The sequence below is a fragment of the Myodes glareolus genome, chromosome 2 (genome assembly GCF_982192425.1).
Source record: "Myodes glareolus chromosome 2, mMyoGla1.1, whole genome shotgun sequence".
Classification (NCBI taxonomy): domain Eukaryota; kingdom Metazoa; phylum Chordata; class Mammalia; order Rodentia; family Cricetidae; genus Myodes; species Myodes glareolus.
Window position 1 is genome coordinate 78,102,369 of NC_142027.1, and position 15,535 is coordinate 78,117,903.

Below are 15,535 nucleotides of genomic sequence, written 5' to 3' on the forward strand. Positions count from 1 at the left end.
GGATAGAGCCCATCTTGGCAGGGAAGACATGGCAACAGGCAGAGAAAACATGGTATCAAGAGAACAAAAGAGGCTGATCACATGGCATTTGCGCTCAGAAAGCAGGGAGAAAACAGCAAGTGGGCCCAGCCTATAAAAACCCCTAGGCCTGCCCCTTGTGATGTACCCTGCAAGGTTCCATATCCTGAAGGTTCCATAACTTTCCTAGACAGCTCTACCATCTGAAGACCAAGTGTTAAACCCTTGGGCTTACGTAGCCATTCATATTCAAATCGTAGCATTCTGCCTTTGGTCCCCATTGGCTCATGCCATCTCATGATGCAAAATGCGTTTAGTCCAACTTCCAGAGTTCTCGTGATCTAGGAATACCAACACTGCTCTAAAAAGTCCAGTCTCTTCTGAGACTCAGGGCAATCTTTGAACTATGTAACCCTCTGAACTACAAGAAACAGATTATGTACTTCCAACATACAATAGGACCGAGTAAACATTCCTACTCTGAAAGGGAGAAATGGGACATAGTGAAGAATGGTGACACCAAAACACGACTAAAATCCAACAGAGCAAATAACAAATCCTTTTCCAGGGCATGCCTTAGAGGCAGGGTTAGCTTCTTACTGCTTTTTTCCTCTTTGGACTGCACCTTTCTTTCATCCTGCCCCACTTGTTTTTTATCGTAGGCCTGCATCAGAGTAGTTAGTAATAACCATGCAGCAGGTTCAGTGTTGTGCTGTAGTGAAGTTTCAGTCTGTTTTAGAGTCAGGCTTACTCAAATGCTTAGGAAAGGAGCAGAATGCAGCCAGGTTCTGAGTCAAAATACCACACTATTGGCCCCTAGTTCGTGTCCTAAACACGGCACTGTGGCCTAGTCCAGGCTCTAAACACCACACTGTATCCTAGTCCAGGCCCTAATAGAGTCCTTGTTTCCTAATGAGCATCATGCACAGGGCTCCATGATCTCTCAGCATTGCTGTCTTCCGGCCTCCATGAGAATGACTTACTACATTCTGTTTCCAGCATTCAATGCCTTTCCAGCCTAGAGTTCTAAAACTGTAACATTCCACAAAACAAAAGTCCAAAGGGCACACAGCAATGACTCCACTTGGTACCATTTCCTGTATTAGTTTCTTTTCTGTCATCATGATAAAAATGCCCTGGCTAAAAACAGCTTGGGGGAGAAAGGGTTTATTTTGGCTTTCAGTTCTAACGGGATAACCCGTCATGCCGGGGAAGGCATGGCAGGAGAGGCATGGAAGTGGCTGACCACACTGTATGTACACTCAGGAAGCAGTATTGGAAACAGCACGTGCCACACATGCGCACACAATGAAAAAGCCATTCCCAGTTCTAACAGTTGACAGACTATTTCCTGATTATCGCAGTTTGTTGTTTTGGACCATTACTAAGGTACTTACTGTGAATTTTCCTTTCTGTATTAAAGTTTGGACCTGGTGGTTAGATATGGTTAGATATCTTTTATCACTTATGCCTCATCCTCAGTGTTCCAAGTGTTGGGATCCCATGAGGGGCTCTGTGGGGACTAAGACAGAAGTTGGCACCAGATAGCTGGGTATTGTTGTGACAGGCTACACGTTGGCAGATTTGAACTTTCTGATTAGGAAAGCGGTTGAGTATGTTAAAGGGGCGGGGGGGGGGCTTAATGGGTCATCCTAGTTGGAGCATGAAAGATAGTGCTGAGGGAGATTTGAACTGTAGGGGTTCAGCCCAAGAAGTTTCAGAGGGAAAGAAAATTAGGAAGTAGCCAAGAGACCATTCTTGTGATATTTTGGCAGGGAATGTGGCTGCATTTTTGCCCTTGTCCAGAAAAACTGCCTGAGACTAAACTGAAGAGTTTTTGGATTAATGGCATTGGCAAAGATTTCAAGACAGCCTAGTATTGACTGTTGTGTGGTTGTCAGTGGTCACACCTATGCCAATCTATAATGAAAAAGAACAAGCTGAACAAGGAAAAATACAAATTGTACAATTTGAGGAGAAAAGGAACACTAGGAAGTATAATGGAGCTAAGTCCAGGGCTCAAGGAGACAAAATGTTTAAAGAAAAGCCTGCTGTTAAATTACACAAAGGGAGTGATGGCCTCAGAGTAAGACCCCACCCGGCTCAACTTCCACCTTCTGGAAAGGAGTTAATGAAAAGCTTAATCAGTGAACAGGAGAAAAGGAAGCTGATGCAGATGTGATTGAAGGAGGGGCCACGGTCCAGCCTAGAACAGCTTCGGCCACGAGGTTCTGGCTTTAAGGTCAAGGATACAAGAAAGGGGTTACGGAATCCCCCACCCCATGACTGAAAAAACACAGTGAGTGAGGTCAGACTTGTTAGGGTACCCTGTATTGAGGCCCAGACAAGCCATTGTGTGCAGCTGTAAAGGTGAAGCCTGGGTTGCCATGGAGAACCCAAAATGTTAGAGATGCCAGAGTTGTTGGATACCTGCTGAGGAGAGCTGCTAACAGGGAGTGGAATCAGCCCAAGAAAAAGAAGTATGTTGTAGTCAACAAAGCTGAACGGAGTTGGAGATCTGAAGAGCTCTTTAACATAAAATACATACATAAAACATAAATATAGAAATAAAACATAAAACACAGAAATGTAGAATTTGGAGTTTTCACTGTTGCTTTTTCTGTCTTACTTTGGTCCAATATCTCCTCATTTTGCTCCCTTTCCTCCCTTTTGGAATGGTAATTGTTAGAAATTTTTCCTAATGCAAGCTCTCTGTCGATGCAAAAATCCCAATCAAGCCAAATCACAACAGCCCAAATAAAGAAATATCCAGGTTTAATGGGATTCCTGCTCTCTCAGTGGCCCCAAGGAGGAACCGGGAGGCCACTAGCTCGATCCTCTTTTGAGAGCTCACTTAAATACCCTGTGGAGTGGTCCTGACCCCTGGCATGCTGGGATTTGGAGTCCAAACCAATACAACTCTCAGGCCTGGCAGCTGGGATGGATGCTAGGGCCTGGGGTCTACACCCCCAACTTAACAGTAATGTGTATTCTGTGTTATTGTATGTTGAAAGCATGTGATCTGCTTTTTGATTTTGATTTTACAAGGAGTTACAGTTAGGAGATGGCCATGAGTCTCAGAAGAGACTGACCTGTTAAACATTATTGAGACTGGTAGACTATGGGGACTTTTGACGTTGGACTGAGTGCATTTTTTCCATTATGATATATCTACAAGCCTACAGGGGTCAGGGAGTGGAATGTGGTGGTTTGAATAAGAATGGCCCCCATAGGCTCCTATGTTTGAATACTTAGTCGTCAAGGGAGTGGCACCACATGGGAGGGATTAGGAGATGTGCCCTTATTGGAGTAAGTGTGGCCTTGTTGGAGGGAATGTGTCATTGGGATTAGCAACTCTCTCTCTTCCTGCTGCCTGTGGTTCTGGATGCAGAGCTCTCAGCTCCTTCTCTAGCACCATGTCTGCCTGTGCGGTGCCATTCTCCCAGCCATTGTGACAATGGACTCAATCTCTGAAACTGTAAGCCAGCCCTAATTAAATGCTCTCCTTTATAGGAGTTACCGTAGTCATGGTGTCTCTTCACAGCAATAGAATACTAAGGCAGCTATCAACTACAGATCTAATTTATACTCTACCCCTTCCCTCTGTCACCAAATGAAACGTCGTCAGCACCTCCCTCTCATTGTCTCTCACTACCCCTTTCCGGCCAGTTCAGAGATGAGTGTGGCTATCATCTCCATGTCTTTTTCTCGTAATTCTTCCCATTTGATGGCAATTTTTTTGGGAACACAGGTCAACCTTAGTTGGTTTTCTGGGAAGACCTTAGTTGCATGTCTTATTGTCTAGATAAGGGGCTAGGCTACAGTTTGCTTGAAGCCTTGTCCCATACATGCTACTTGGAGGGATTGTAGTCTCCATACACAAGTGGGCCCCATCTGTCATACCACTCCATACCTTGAGACCCACCCCGCCCCTCCTCAGACCCAGCAGATTTAGTGGTATATTTTTTACCCACAGCATGTACACTGGAAGCCATGCCATCCTGTGCCACATTTGGAAGGGTTGTCTAGGTGGAGTCGCCACACTCAAACAGCCAGCTTCCAAGAGCGTGAGTGCTCATCACAGAGCCTTTGGTACCAGGATGCCGCAGGCTCGGGCAACAAGTACTGTGTGAACAGATGTCTGTTTAAGCCAGAGAGGGAACCACCACCAACAAAAACAATTGTATACTTGTCTAGTGTGATGACCAATGAATTTACTGGGGTTACTTATGGGAACATGAGTGAGGGGTTTCATGAGGAGCATAGGAAACTTACAAAAGACCACATCTTGAGGAAAATCTCTCCCTCTCAGCAACTGTTCACTGCCTGTGCGCCTTCAGACAGGGCTAGGCTTCTTGAGCCTTTCCAACCTAGCAACCGTGAACTGCCTGCGCTTCTCCATTGGAGAACACCAGTGGACCCAATCTTGTGCAGCAGATGATCACAGCTGGGGAGAGTTAGAGACCAGCAGCTACACTATGCTTAGCTGTCCACAACCAGTAATTGATTAGTACTGGGTGATTAAAGATAGAGGAGGGAAAATAGATAGAATGAGTGACCAGTGGGTACAAGATGGAGAGGATGCTGGGGCTAAAGATGGCAAGAAAAGAGATGTCATCATGTAACCTTAAATAGCCCCCACTCTCAGGAGACTCAGAGACCCCACCAAACAGGCCAGCCTGTGTTCTTTGAGAAAGTCTGTCAAAAGTCAGAAGGGAAGTAAGAAAGAGAGGGAAAAAAAGACAGGATGAGAACAAAGAACGCTGACCTGTAAATTGATCTTCGGTATTGAATAAAGGGATAAATGTAGGAGAGGGGGCTGGGTGAGGCACTGACTGAATATAGTCTCTTGACTGTTGCTGTTGTCAGCCCGGATTCTGTGTCCCTTCCTAGGCCCTCTGATGCCAGGCACACCAGTAGACAGTCATCTGCAAGACTGGGCCACGAAAACTGATCCTGTCAGTTGGCCGTCCTTCTGGGAGGGGTCATAAATGTGGGCGAATTTCTTGTCAGTCTTCAGGGGTCAGGTGGTGAGTGCTGTCCTTATCACAGTGCTGGCTTGTCCTCATGAGCCAAGTGGTAGGTACTGGCCGCTCCTTCCTGATGGGGCACTCGGCTTGAAAGCAGGCCGACTCTGGCTTTGATTAGGTTTGCCACTTGCTAAATAGGCTTTGTTGCCAAGTTCCTTCCAACAGTCTAGAGGAAATCTGCTGTTCAGGTTCCAGCACAGTCTAGGGCATTTGTTCCAGGTTCCCAGAGTGTTTGGGGCAGAGATCTTAAAATGGTTTCTAAGCCTCTCTTGTTGAATACCCAGAATATCAGAAGTTTCTGTTGCTGGGGTAAACACTATGACTGTAAGGCAACTTGAGGGAGGAAAGGACTTATATGACTTATAGGTAATGGTCCATTTTATGGAAGGAAGACAAGGGATGACTCAAGCCAGGAACCAAAGCAGAGACCGCGGAGGAATGCTTACAGGCTTGCTCCCAATGGTTTGTCCAACCTGCTTTTTTATACCATACAGGTCCACCTGTCTAGGGGTGGCACTGCCCGCATTGGACTGGACTCTCATGGATCAATCATTCATCAAGAAAATGCTCCCACGGACATGACCTGTCTGATGGAGGCAATTTAGAGTCCCTCTTCCCAGATAGCTTCAGTTTGTGTCAAGTTGACAGAAATTAACTACCACACATGGTATCTCCCTTCTCATTAAAAAAAAAAGTTTGCTTAAGGAGAGTACTGTTCGGTTTTCGGAAACCCTCTGTTTTAGACTGTAGCTCCTCTCTCCCTGGGAGGAGAGAAATTACCTAAACTGGAACTATTACTCTTTCGTTTTGTTTTGAGACAGGGTTTCTCTGAGTAGCCCTAGCTATCCCGGAATTCACTCTATAGACCTGACTGGGCTCGGACTAGAGATCCTCCTGTCTCTGCTTCCTGAGTGCTAGGATTAAAGGCATGCACCACCATCACCAGGCAGTAACCTTTTTTGTTTGTTTGTTTGGTTTTTTTTTGTTGTTGTTGTTTTTGTTTTTTGAGACAGGGTTCTTTTGTGCAGCATTGGTGCCAGTCCTGGAACTAGCTTTTGTAGACCAGACTGACCTCAAACTCACAGAAATCGAATGCGGGGATTAAAGGTGTGCGCCACCACCTCCGCCTAGAAATTATTGTTTTTTAAGGTCTACTATCACATCTAGAGAAGCTGTAAAGAACTAGGAAAGTAGGAATATCAAAAGCCAATATGAGGAAATTTCTTCCTTTTCCATCTTCTGGGTGGAATCTAAAAAGTTTCCTGAAGGCTGTAGCTTGGCTGGAAGGTTAGCCGAACTCTGGAGTGAAAGCCAAGGCTCTTCCTTCATTCCCAAGGGATCTGACTCTCGCTTCAGCTTGCTATGTAAGACTTGGGGTGTGCCGAGTTCGACTTTCCATGCTCGGTTTAGCACTTGAAACCACACGTACCCGCCCCTGAATAGCTCTAAACTGCGGTGAGCGTTGTAAATTACCCATCACAGCGCGCCAGCCGCGTGGGAGGACCACGGTTCCACGGAGCTGAGGGAGACTTCTCGCTCCTGGACTGAAGGGCGCAGCGCCAGAAAGTTCCCAGCCGCGGGTAGCCGTTTGCCTCGGGGTTGGAAAGCCGCGGGTCGCTCTAGCCATGGTCCGCCAGGGCTCTGTGGTGGGAGGCCTGGTGCCTGCGCAGTGAAGGGCAGCGGTGCCGGCGAGGGGGGAAGCTCCAGCGGCTGCGAAGAAGGTTAGTGGTGAGTGCTGCGCAGGAACTGTCCAGCTGCCTCCGGGGAGGGGTGGGTTAGATGTCCCAGAATCCGACTCGATCTGCGCGCCCCTGGCTATTCCGCCTCCACGCGGAACCTCAGCGGGGGCTGACCTCGGGGGTCCTGGGCCCCTGCCCTGTACACCACCTAGCCAGTGCTGCCCAGGCCCCTCACCTCCCGGGTTTGTGCTTACTAATTGCTCCGGTTGAGCCCAGTACAGGGGTCGGCAGCATCAGGTGCCTGTTGCCTCGAAGACACCCTGTTTCCGTTTTGGAGAAAACTGAGGGTTTCCCCATAGTGCTGTGTTAAGTCATTCCTGGATTGGACTGAACCACCATAGACTTTTGCTTCCCAACATCCATCGTTTGAGTTGACCTTTCTGTGGCCTTCCATCTGTTTAAAGGCCTCCTGTGTCCAAGGGTTGTCATTCTCTTCTAGACCCACTCAGTTTTAGAATTTCTCCCTGTACCACTTCTCAAAGTTGTAGCCATGAAGTTCTCAAAGCAGACCGGAACCCTAAATCAAGAGTGTGCTAACTAAACATGATTCTAGACAAGTCCCCTAACTTCTCAAAGCTTGTCTGAAGTGAGGGAAATACAGGTGACTGTGTGAATGAAATGCAATGAAAGATATTGCTTTTAGCATCCTGCTTCCTACACAAGCACCCTCCTACCTCCCTCCCCCCCCCCCGCAGGCACATAAGCGCTCTGTCAGTTATGAAATATATTTGTTTTTTGTGTGTATGGATGTTTGCCTGGGTGTATGACTATACACCATGTGCGCGCAGTGCCCAGAGGAGGGTTTTGGATCCTCTAGGACTGGAGTTAACAGATGGTTGTTGAGTCACCGTGTGGATGCTGGTAATTGAACCCAGGTCCTTTGGAAGAGCAGTAAATGCTCTTAAGCACTGAGACATCGCTGCCTTCTAATTATTTCTTTTCAAAAAGCAATAATACACCATTCCTAATTGGTCCTACAGAAAGCTCTTTTCGAATTATGCTAAGAAGTGCTCAGTGAGATGGATGTTTTTGTTAGATGATGATGCATTTGATGGTTGCTTTGGGAAGGGCTATATGTCAGGAATTCCAGAAATGCCAGTTGTTTTTTTTTAATGCATATTTAAAAGTCCCTGGGAAGCAATTTATAGTGCATAATATGCCGAAAGAGATAATCAGAAATTGTATGTAATAGCTGAAACCTTTAAACTTTTAAAATGGGAATTTTAAGGAAAAGAAGAGTAAGATAGATAGGTCTCTCTGTTCATCACTATTAACAGGCATCAGTATTTTGTCCATCTTGTTTTATGAAAAATCGGAAATTGTTAAGTGTTGAAAAATAAACCAGAGTACATTTGGAATGCTAAGATACCTTGAAAATAATTCAGAATTGTATTTACACACTGCAACCACGAACATTCAAAATCTAAGTAGCATCCAATCTAGAAAACAGACAAGGAAATACCATAAACCATTAGCTGATTTCCCTTTAGTGGTGGGAATATGAGTGACCCCCGCTCGTTTTATAGTTCTGTGTGTAACAGCTCTGGAAGCGCTGTACCTGAACTGAGCACAGCTGCACACCAGAGCCAGTTCACTGCTAGCGAGAATTCATCCATTGATGCGTTCACTTTCCTTGACCCACATTTGCATTCACATGCCTGTCTGCCACCTGGAGTTAATGCCTGGTGTCGAGCATTAACTCAACACATGGTCAACTCACACATTCAAATCTTTAAGAATATTTTTCATTTTAATTACTTTTATTTATTTAGTTGTGGTGTGGGGAGCTGTTAGAAGATAAAGTTCAGAAATGGGTTTCCCTCTTCAACGTCGGAGTCCTGGGGGTTGAACTTAGGTCATCAAGCTTGGTTGCAAAAGCCTTTATCCCTGAGCCATCTTGCTGTCCCTGTATATCCAAATCATTATTAACAACTGTCTTCTAGGTGTAACTGATATTATTTGATCCATTTTATTCCATTTTATTTCTACCAATGTTTCCCAGCAGGATCCATTATAGAATCCTGGTACAGGATGATGCCCCCTGCCCAATACCTTTTCTTCGCTCTCTAGGCAGGAATAGAACCTAGACCACATGCATTTCCATACTTTTCTAAAGCAGCCATTTCAAATAAATAAGGTGATGAACTCATAGTCTTGTTTTTCTCTCAAAGAGATTGCAGTGGAATTTGACCAGAAGTTTATTTTGCTTTTGGTGAGGGCGAGAGCTGCTGTTAAGCTGAGGCCACAACACACTTAAAGATAGTTAGGGGGTCACTTTCCAAAAAAAGGGGTGAAGGAGATTGTTTCGTGTTTGTAAAGGAACTTTGTTTCACAGGTATGCAAAGAAGCCTCTTTGTCCTGATGTCTTCAGAGATACTATGGATCAGTCCGGAGTTCTCCTCTGGGTAAAATCAGAGCCTTTTATAGTGGGTGCCTTGCAAGTCCCACCTCCATCCAAATTCAGTCTTCACTACCTCAGGAAGATAGCCACCTATGTGCGGACGCGGGCCACAGAGGGCGCCTACCCACGCCTCTCCTGGTCTACATGGAGGCACATTGCGTGCGGAAAGCTGCAGCTGGCCAAGGAGCTAGCATGGCTCTACTTTGAAATATTTGATAACCTTTCAGTGAGGACCCCCGAGGAGCGCCTGGAATGGTCTGAGATTTTGTCCAGCTGCACGACTGAAGATGAGGTGGAAAAGCAAAGAAGTCAGGTACGTATGGACCGCCGTATATGTAGTTACTCTGAACAATAATCCGTTCCGAATTTGTGTCCTAAGAGTGCAGCTTAGGTTCTAGGTTGTTGGCCCTCGTGATTCTAAAGTGCCATCTGAATTGTGTTTTGACGTATGTGATCAATGAATTAGTCCTTTTACATCGTAGTTCATGATCCCCCACTCCTGAAGGAGCCATGCGTTGGCAGCTCTTCCACTGACTGTAGAAGTATTCTGGGGCAAGGGCGCGGCTGATGTTACAGGTAGAGGCGCCTGAGTCTTTAGCAGTCTGTTGCCTTCCCCTTACTCAGCCCTTCATTCTATCTTGACCGTCTAAAAGTAACATCTGCTGTATACTAGAATCAAATCATTTTTATGACTGTATTTATTAATTCACCCATTTTCTGTTGCTAATAAGATAGTGCCACAGATGGGGTTATTTTTAAGGAGCTCTATTGTGGCTCATCGTTCTGGAGATCCGAGATCAAGAGGCCACAAGTCTGGCTATCGCAGTGGTTCTCAACCTCTGGGTCTCAACCCTTTGGAGTCAGATAACCCTTTCACAGGGGCCCCCTGAGACCATTGGGAAACACAGATAGTAACATGACAATTCGTACAGGAGCAACATTACAGTTATGAAGTAGTGACAGAAATAATTTAATGAAGAATTGTTTTAAAGGGTCACAGCATTAGGAGAGTTGAGAGCCACTGGGCTATAGCATCCTTGCTGGTAAAGACCTGAAGCAGTACAGGAGGACATCATGGTAAGAGACACTGTTTTCCTGTGTGTATGCAATAGTCTCTCTTCCACTTATAAAGCTACCAGTGTGGAATCTCAGGGCTCTGATCTGGTGTCTTTATTTAGTCCTAGCTACCACCTAGTCCCACCCAACACCATAGTTACATCGTTTGTACCCTCTTAGTCCCTCACCGTGAGGATTAAATTTCAACATGAATTTTCAGAATGGACAAATCATATTCAAGCCATAGTGTCCTGCTTCTGTCTCTTGCTCCACGTGGCTCATACGCTCATAGATGGTGTCATCCTCTGTAAATAATCCCACAGTCTTAACTTATTTGAGCCTCATTGTCTCATTTGAGATTCAAGGCAAACTCTTCAGTTGTGAGACTGTAAATTCAGGTTATCTACTCAGAGTATACAGTGGGCCAGGCTATGGAGTGGGTAAATATTTTCATCCCAAAGGCAGTAGTTAACCTGAGAGTGGTAACTGGCCAAGCATGGTGGCGCAGGCCTTTAATCCAGCACTTGGGAGGGAGAGGCAGGCGGATCTCTGTGAGTTTGAGGCCAGCCTGGTCTACAGAGTGAGTTCCAGGACAGCCAGGGTTGTTACACAGAGAAACCCTGTCTTGAAAAGCAAAAGTAAAGAAGGTAGTAATTGGCCCAGATCACATCCAGAAGCTGTCAGCACAGACACAAGCTGTTAAACCTCCAAATTCTCTTGTCTTGGGAAGGGGTTGTAGCCCTAAAGCCTCATGTAGCTCTTCCTCTATGTCTTTGCTAGGCTCAGCCCATACTTAGCTCTCAGCTCAGAGTGTCATGACTATGGCTTTCCCAGATTGGCATTAGTAGACTGGTAGTTCCCAGTTACAGAGTCCTGGGGGTAGTCTCCTTCCTACGATTTCATTAGGCATGGACCCTCTCTAGCAGGACTCCTAAGCCAGGTCTCTGTGTGGCTTCTAAGTTATCCTTTGAAATCTGGGTGGAAGCTGCCATTCCTCCATAGCTCTTGCATTATGCGTGCCTACAGTAATTGTCATACTACAAGGTGACACTTGCTCCTTTGATTAGGGTTGTTAGCGGTACCTGGGCTTGCTCACTCCCTGCTTTGATTAGTCTTAGCTGTACCCGGCTTGCCTGAGCATAGCCCAGGTGGCCAAAGAGTGCTCTTCTGGAAAGCAGAGAGCAGAAGGTGAGAACTTATGGAGAGAACTCTGAAACAGTTCTTCCTTTAAGCCACTGGGCTGTGGTGAGAAAAGTAGCCCCACAGACTTCTGAGGTGCCCTCCAGGTCTTGCTCCTGTTGTCCTGATGCATCTGGCCTCATTTTATCCATGCCGATCTTTTTAGCAAGGTTACTGGATGCCCCCCCTAGATGATTTTTTCTTTATTCCTTTGCTGGATGACCTGCAAATCTTTCAAGTCCTTTTGCTTTGTTTTCTTTTAAATTTTACATTCTATTCTTAGATGGTGCTTTTACTCCTTTCTTTGAGAAGTTAAAAGGTAACCCAGGAACACCTTGACTGTTTTGTTGTTTGAGTATTTCTTCTGCCAGGCACTCCAGTTCCTCACTGTAAATTCTACCTTCCATTAGTCTGTAGGTGGGTACAGACATAGCCCTCTGGCAAGAGCTAACTCAAGGGTCCTGGGAGAGTGTCTATCCCCTGAGGGCAGCACCCTCAGTCAGACCCAGAGACTTCCTGCTAGACTCCACCTCATACAGGTCCTACCATCTCCCCACATTGCCACCCTGGGAGTCCAGCATCAACTCAAGACTCACAGGACAAACTCCACCCAAACCATAGCAGACAGCACCTCTGCCCCCATGGACTCCGTAAGCTAGTAGGAGCGGCTGGTGTGTAAAACACAGTAAAGTTCAGAATGGACTTGAGAGTGATTCATTCTTGTGGTAGGAATAACTTCACAGAGTATATTAGTTATATACAGTAGTTTAATTATGATGCCTGTGGCTTGTGCCAAAGCAGTTTGTGTATCGTTTGTCCAACAGTCCTACACAGCCATACTCAGTGGGATGAATCTCAGGGCTCTTATCCATGCAGTGACTCAAGAAATCATGTTTCTATATTTTGGAGTCACTTAGTGTTAAATGACTTTGCTGAGGGGGGAAATGAAATAAGACAAAGAAATGCAATAGGATCACAGTAGTTGACCTTTTGCTCACTTTACACAGAAGCCACACAAGCTGTGGCTGTCCTTCAGGTTGTGATTGGCAGTAGGGAGAATTGCTTCCTTGTAGACCATGCCTGTTCTTATCACAGATGTGAAGAGAACAGAGAGGGAGGACACAGCTGCCTTTCCCCCATAGTGAGCTTGAGAATGGGTCTTGACTGTGAAGCAGGCACCACGGTGAAGGCCACGGTGAAGGTCACCTTCCTAAATTTCTCATACATCGTTATTTTTATTTTACTACTGTGTAAATTAAGCACACGAGTTCTAACGTTTTAGAAAACTTTGTATATGTAGTTGCAGTATTGTTAGCTGCATGGTGCTGTATTGCAGACCTGAAGAACTGAATTACCGTGTGTAATTGAGACTTCGTTAGCTTTTGACAATCGCCTGTTTCCCTTTTGTTCCAGCATTTGACAGTCGCTGTTCTTCTGTGCATCTGTGGACTTGACTCTTTTAGACTTTGGATGTGCTGTGGTTGAAGTGTCTTCCATGGTATTCTATGTTGGATTTTAATGTTCATCCTGAGAGATTAAGAGGGTGCAGACTTAGTCTGAGGTACAGGCCTGTTATCCCAGCTGTTAAACAGACAGGAGGATTACAGGTTCAGGGCAGCCTGGGCTACAGAGTGAGTTTAAGTCTAGCCTCCGCAACTTAGTCTCAAAATAAAAAATAAAATGAATATCTATATGTTAAAAAAAAGGATCCTGATGACTTCATCAGACAAACATTTTCAGAAAAGTAGCAAGATACAAGAACAGTGTATAAAAATCAGTAGTTTTTCTATATACTAAGAAAGAACTTGCCAAGAAAGAAATAAGGAAAGAAAAAAGCAAGCAAACAACCTGGAATAAACTTACCAGGAGTTAAAAAGACTCTACAATGAACATTTTTAACACTAAAGAAGGAAATTTTGGAAGACACAGAAACACAACCAATAAATGGGTAACTGAATTGAATAGCAAGTCTCAAAAAATATAAGGCAATAACTGTGAGAAAAATGTTAAGTGTCTTTAGCCATTAAGGAAATGCAAATTCAAACCGCTTTGAGAATCCAGTTTACCACAGTCAGAATGGCTGTTGTAGGGGACAAAGGCCAAGGAATACAGATGAGGATGTGGGAAAAGGGGAACTCTTACATACTGCTGAAGCACAATTCATAAAAACTCAGAGAGAGAAATTGGGGTTTAACCTGAAGGTCAGAAAAGCAAAACAGCCAGCCACTGACTCTTACCTCTACCTCAGTTTGAAATGGTGATCCAGCCTCCAGGAATCTCAGAATGAGACTGAAAGCTGTCTCCTCCCGTTTTATAATCTTTTCTAGTTCTGGGATTAAAGGCGTGCATTGACCTGTTTCTATGGCAACTATTGTGGCTACTGGAATTATAGGTGTGTGTTGCCACTGCCTGGTTTTAACCCCAGTGGGGCTGTTTTACTCTCTGATCTTCAGGCTAGTTTTATTTATTAAAATGCAAATGAAATGTCACTGCATACTGCTGGTGGGAATGTAAACAGGTTCAGCCACCGTGAAAATGAGCACGGCCGTGTGCGCCCACAGGTGTCTTAGGCGAACATACCAAGGAGATAGTTGACATCCGTGTTTATTGCTGCACTACGTAGTAGCCAAACCCAGCAGATAAATGAATAAAGAAAATGTATATATACCTAATGGAACTTTATTCAACCATAAAAGAATGAAAGTACATGGCTTTTACTAGTAGGAGAGTGTCATAACAAAGCCTGTTGCTACAGTGTTTCTCCACTGTGGGCTATAGGTGGAGGGTACTGTGGTCATCAGCCCCGTGTTTCTCCACTGTGGGTTATATGTGGAGGGTACAGCAGTCATCAGCCCTGTGTTTCTCCCACTAGGGGTTAGATGCTAGGTACAGTAGTGCCTGGACATGAAGGTGGATACAACGCTAAGAAACATCCATGGTTTTGGGGTGTTTATTGTGTACCGTAGTTTTGCTAGTTACTGTGGATATTAAAGTAGAAAAAAGAAGACTCTTTACTGTCTCTTGGGAAGACTGTCTGAAGCAATAATGATTGTTAAGCTAGATGTATAAAATCAAGGAATGTATTCTGTGAAAAATACAGCTAAATAATTGTTAGCTTGGGTGTTTCTTTATCCAAGAATTGAAAATAAGGGCTCACACAGATTTACAAAAGAAGCCCGGTGATGTTGGGGAAAGTGGTAGTGTAGATTAGGAGGGAAACATTGTCAGGGCTGACAGCAGGCCACATGAGAGAAGACGCTGAAGGGCCCTGGACTGTAGCCTAGGGTCTCTCTATGGGGTATGAGAGAAGGAAGGGCTGGTTATTAAGGGGAATAAGGTGGTTCTCTATTTTGATTGAAAGATTGGATCATGTATTCATTTTTCCTACTGCATATAAACCTCCCCACAGTGCATTTGATTTTAGTCATGTGCACACCCAATTATGCATAGACTTAAGATGGTAGAGGATTCTCACTAAAGCTTTTCTAGAGAACACAATTTCATCTTATTCCATGTACATCCAAAACCAGCTCAGACTGGATCAGCCCTTCTGTTCTTCATACCTATATACACTGAGGTCATGCTTGACTAGAAACTATATATGTCATTGTTGTCAGGGGCAGGGAAACATACAGTACCATTCAGATATGGGCGTGTGAGTAACCTAGCACAGGGGGAGAGCTGAGTCCTGAGGTTGCCAGGTGCATTGTTTGGAGAAGGTTGTGTGTGCATGGTATGTACAGGTGAAGGAATCAGGCTGCTAAGTACACTGTTACATGATGGGGGTGTGCATCACCCAAAACCTAGTGAAGGTCCCAAGCTTTACTAGCTCCTGTGCTTGCCTGCCTCTGTGTGGTTCCTCTTGTGCAGCATTCTTAGAACACTGAGGTGAAGAATTGAGGGGTAAAGGTGGTAAGAGAGAGGTCCTCTTGTTGATGGGCACGTTCTCTTTCTGGACCGTTCCAGTGCTGTGGTGCTGTTTTAGTTTTAAAGATAGGAACTGGGTGAAGAGTATTGTAAATATAAATATAAATAAAATTTATATTATATATATTTAAAATTATATTATATTTTATAAATATAAATTATATTTTATTATTAAATTATAATTA

General features: G+C 44.8%; 1 protein-coding gene across 4 annotated transcripts in view; it reads left to right on the forward strand.

Moving 5' to 3' along the window:
* The window catches only part of Tbccd1 (TBCC domain containing 1), a 49,319-nt gene that overhangs the window by 12,109 nt on the left and 21,675 nt on the right, over positions 1-15,535 (forward strand). For 3 of the 4 annotated variants that reach the window (XM_085685355.2, XM_085685357.2, XM_085685358.2), the window contains exon 2: positions 9,123-9,501. In XM_085685355.2, the coding sequence (XP_085541481.2) occupies positions 9,166-9,501 (336 nt within the window). In that variant the 5' untranslated portion in view covers positions 9,123-9,165. Of the gene's footprint in view, positions 1-6,749; positions 6,770-9,122; positions 9,502-15,535 lie in introns of those variants that run through there. The other variant, XM_087901999.1, reaches the window with a different exon arrangement.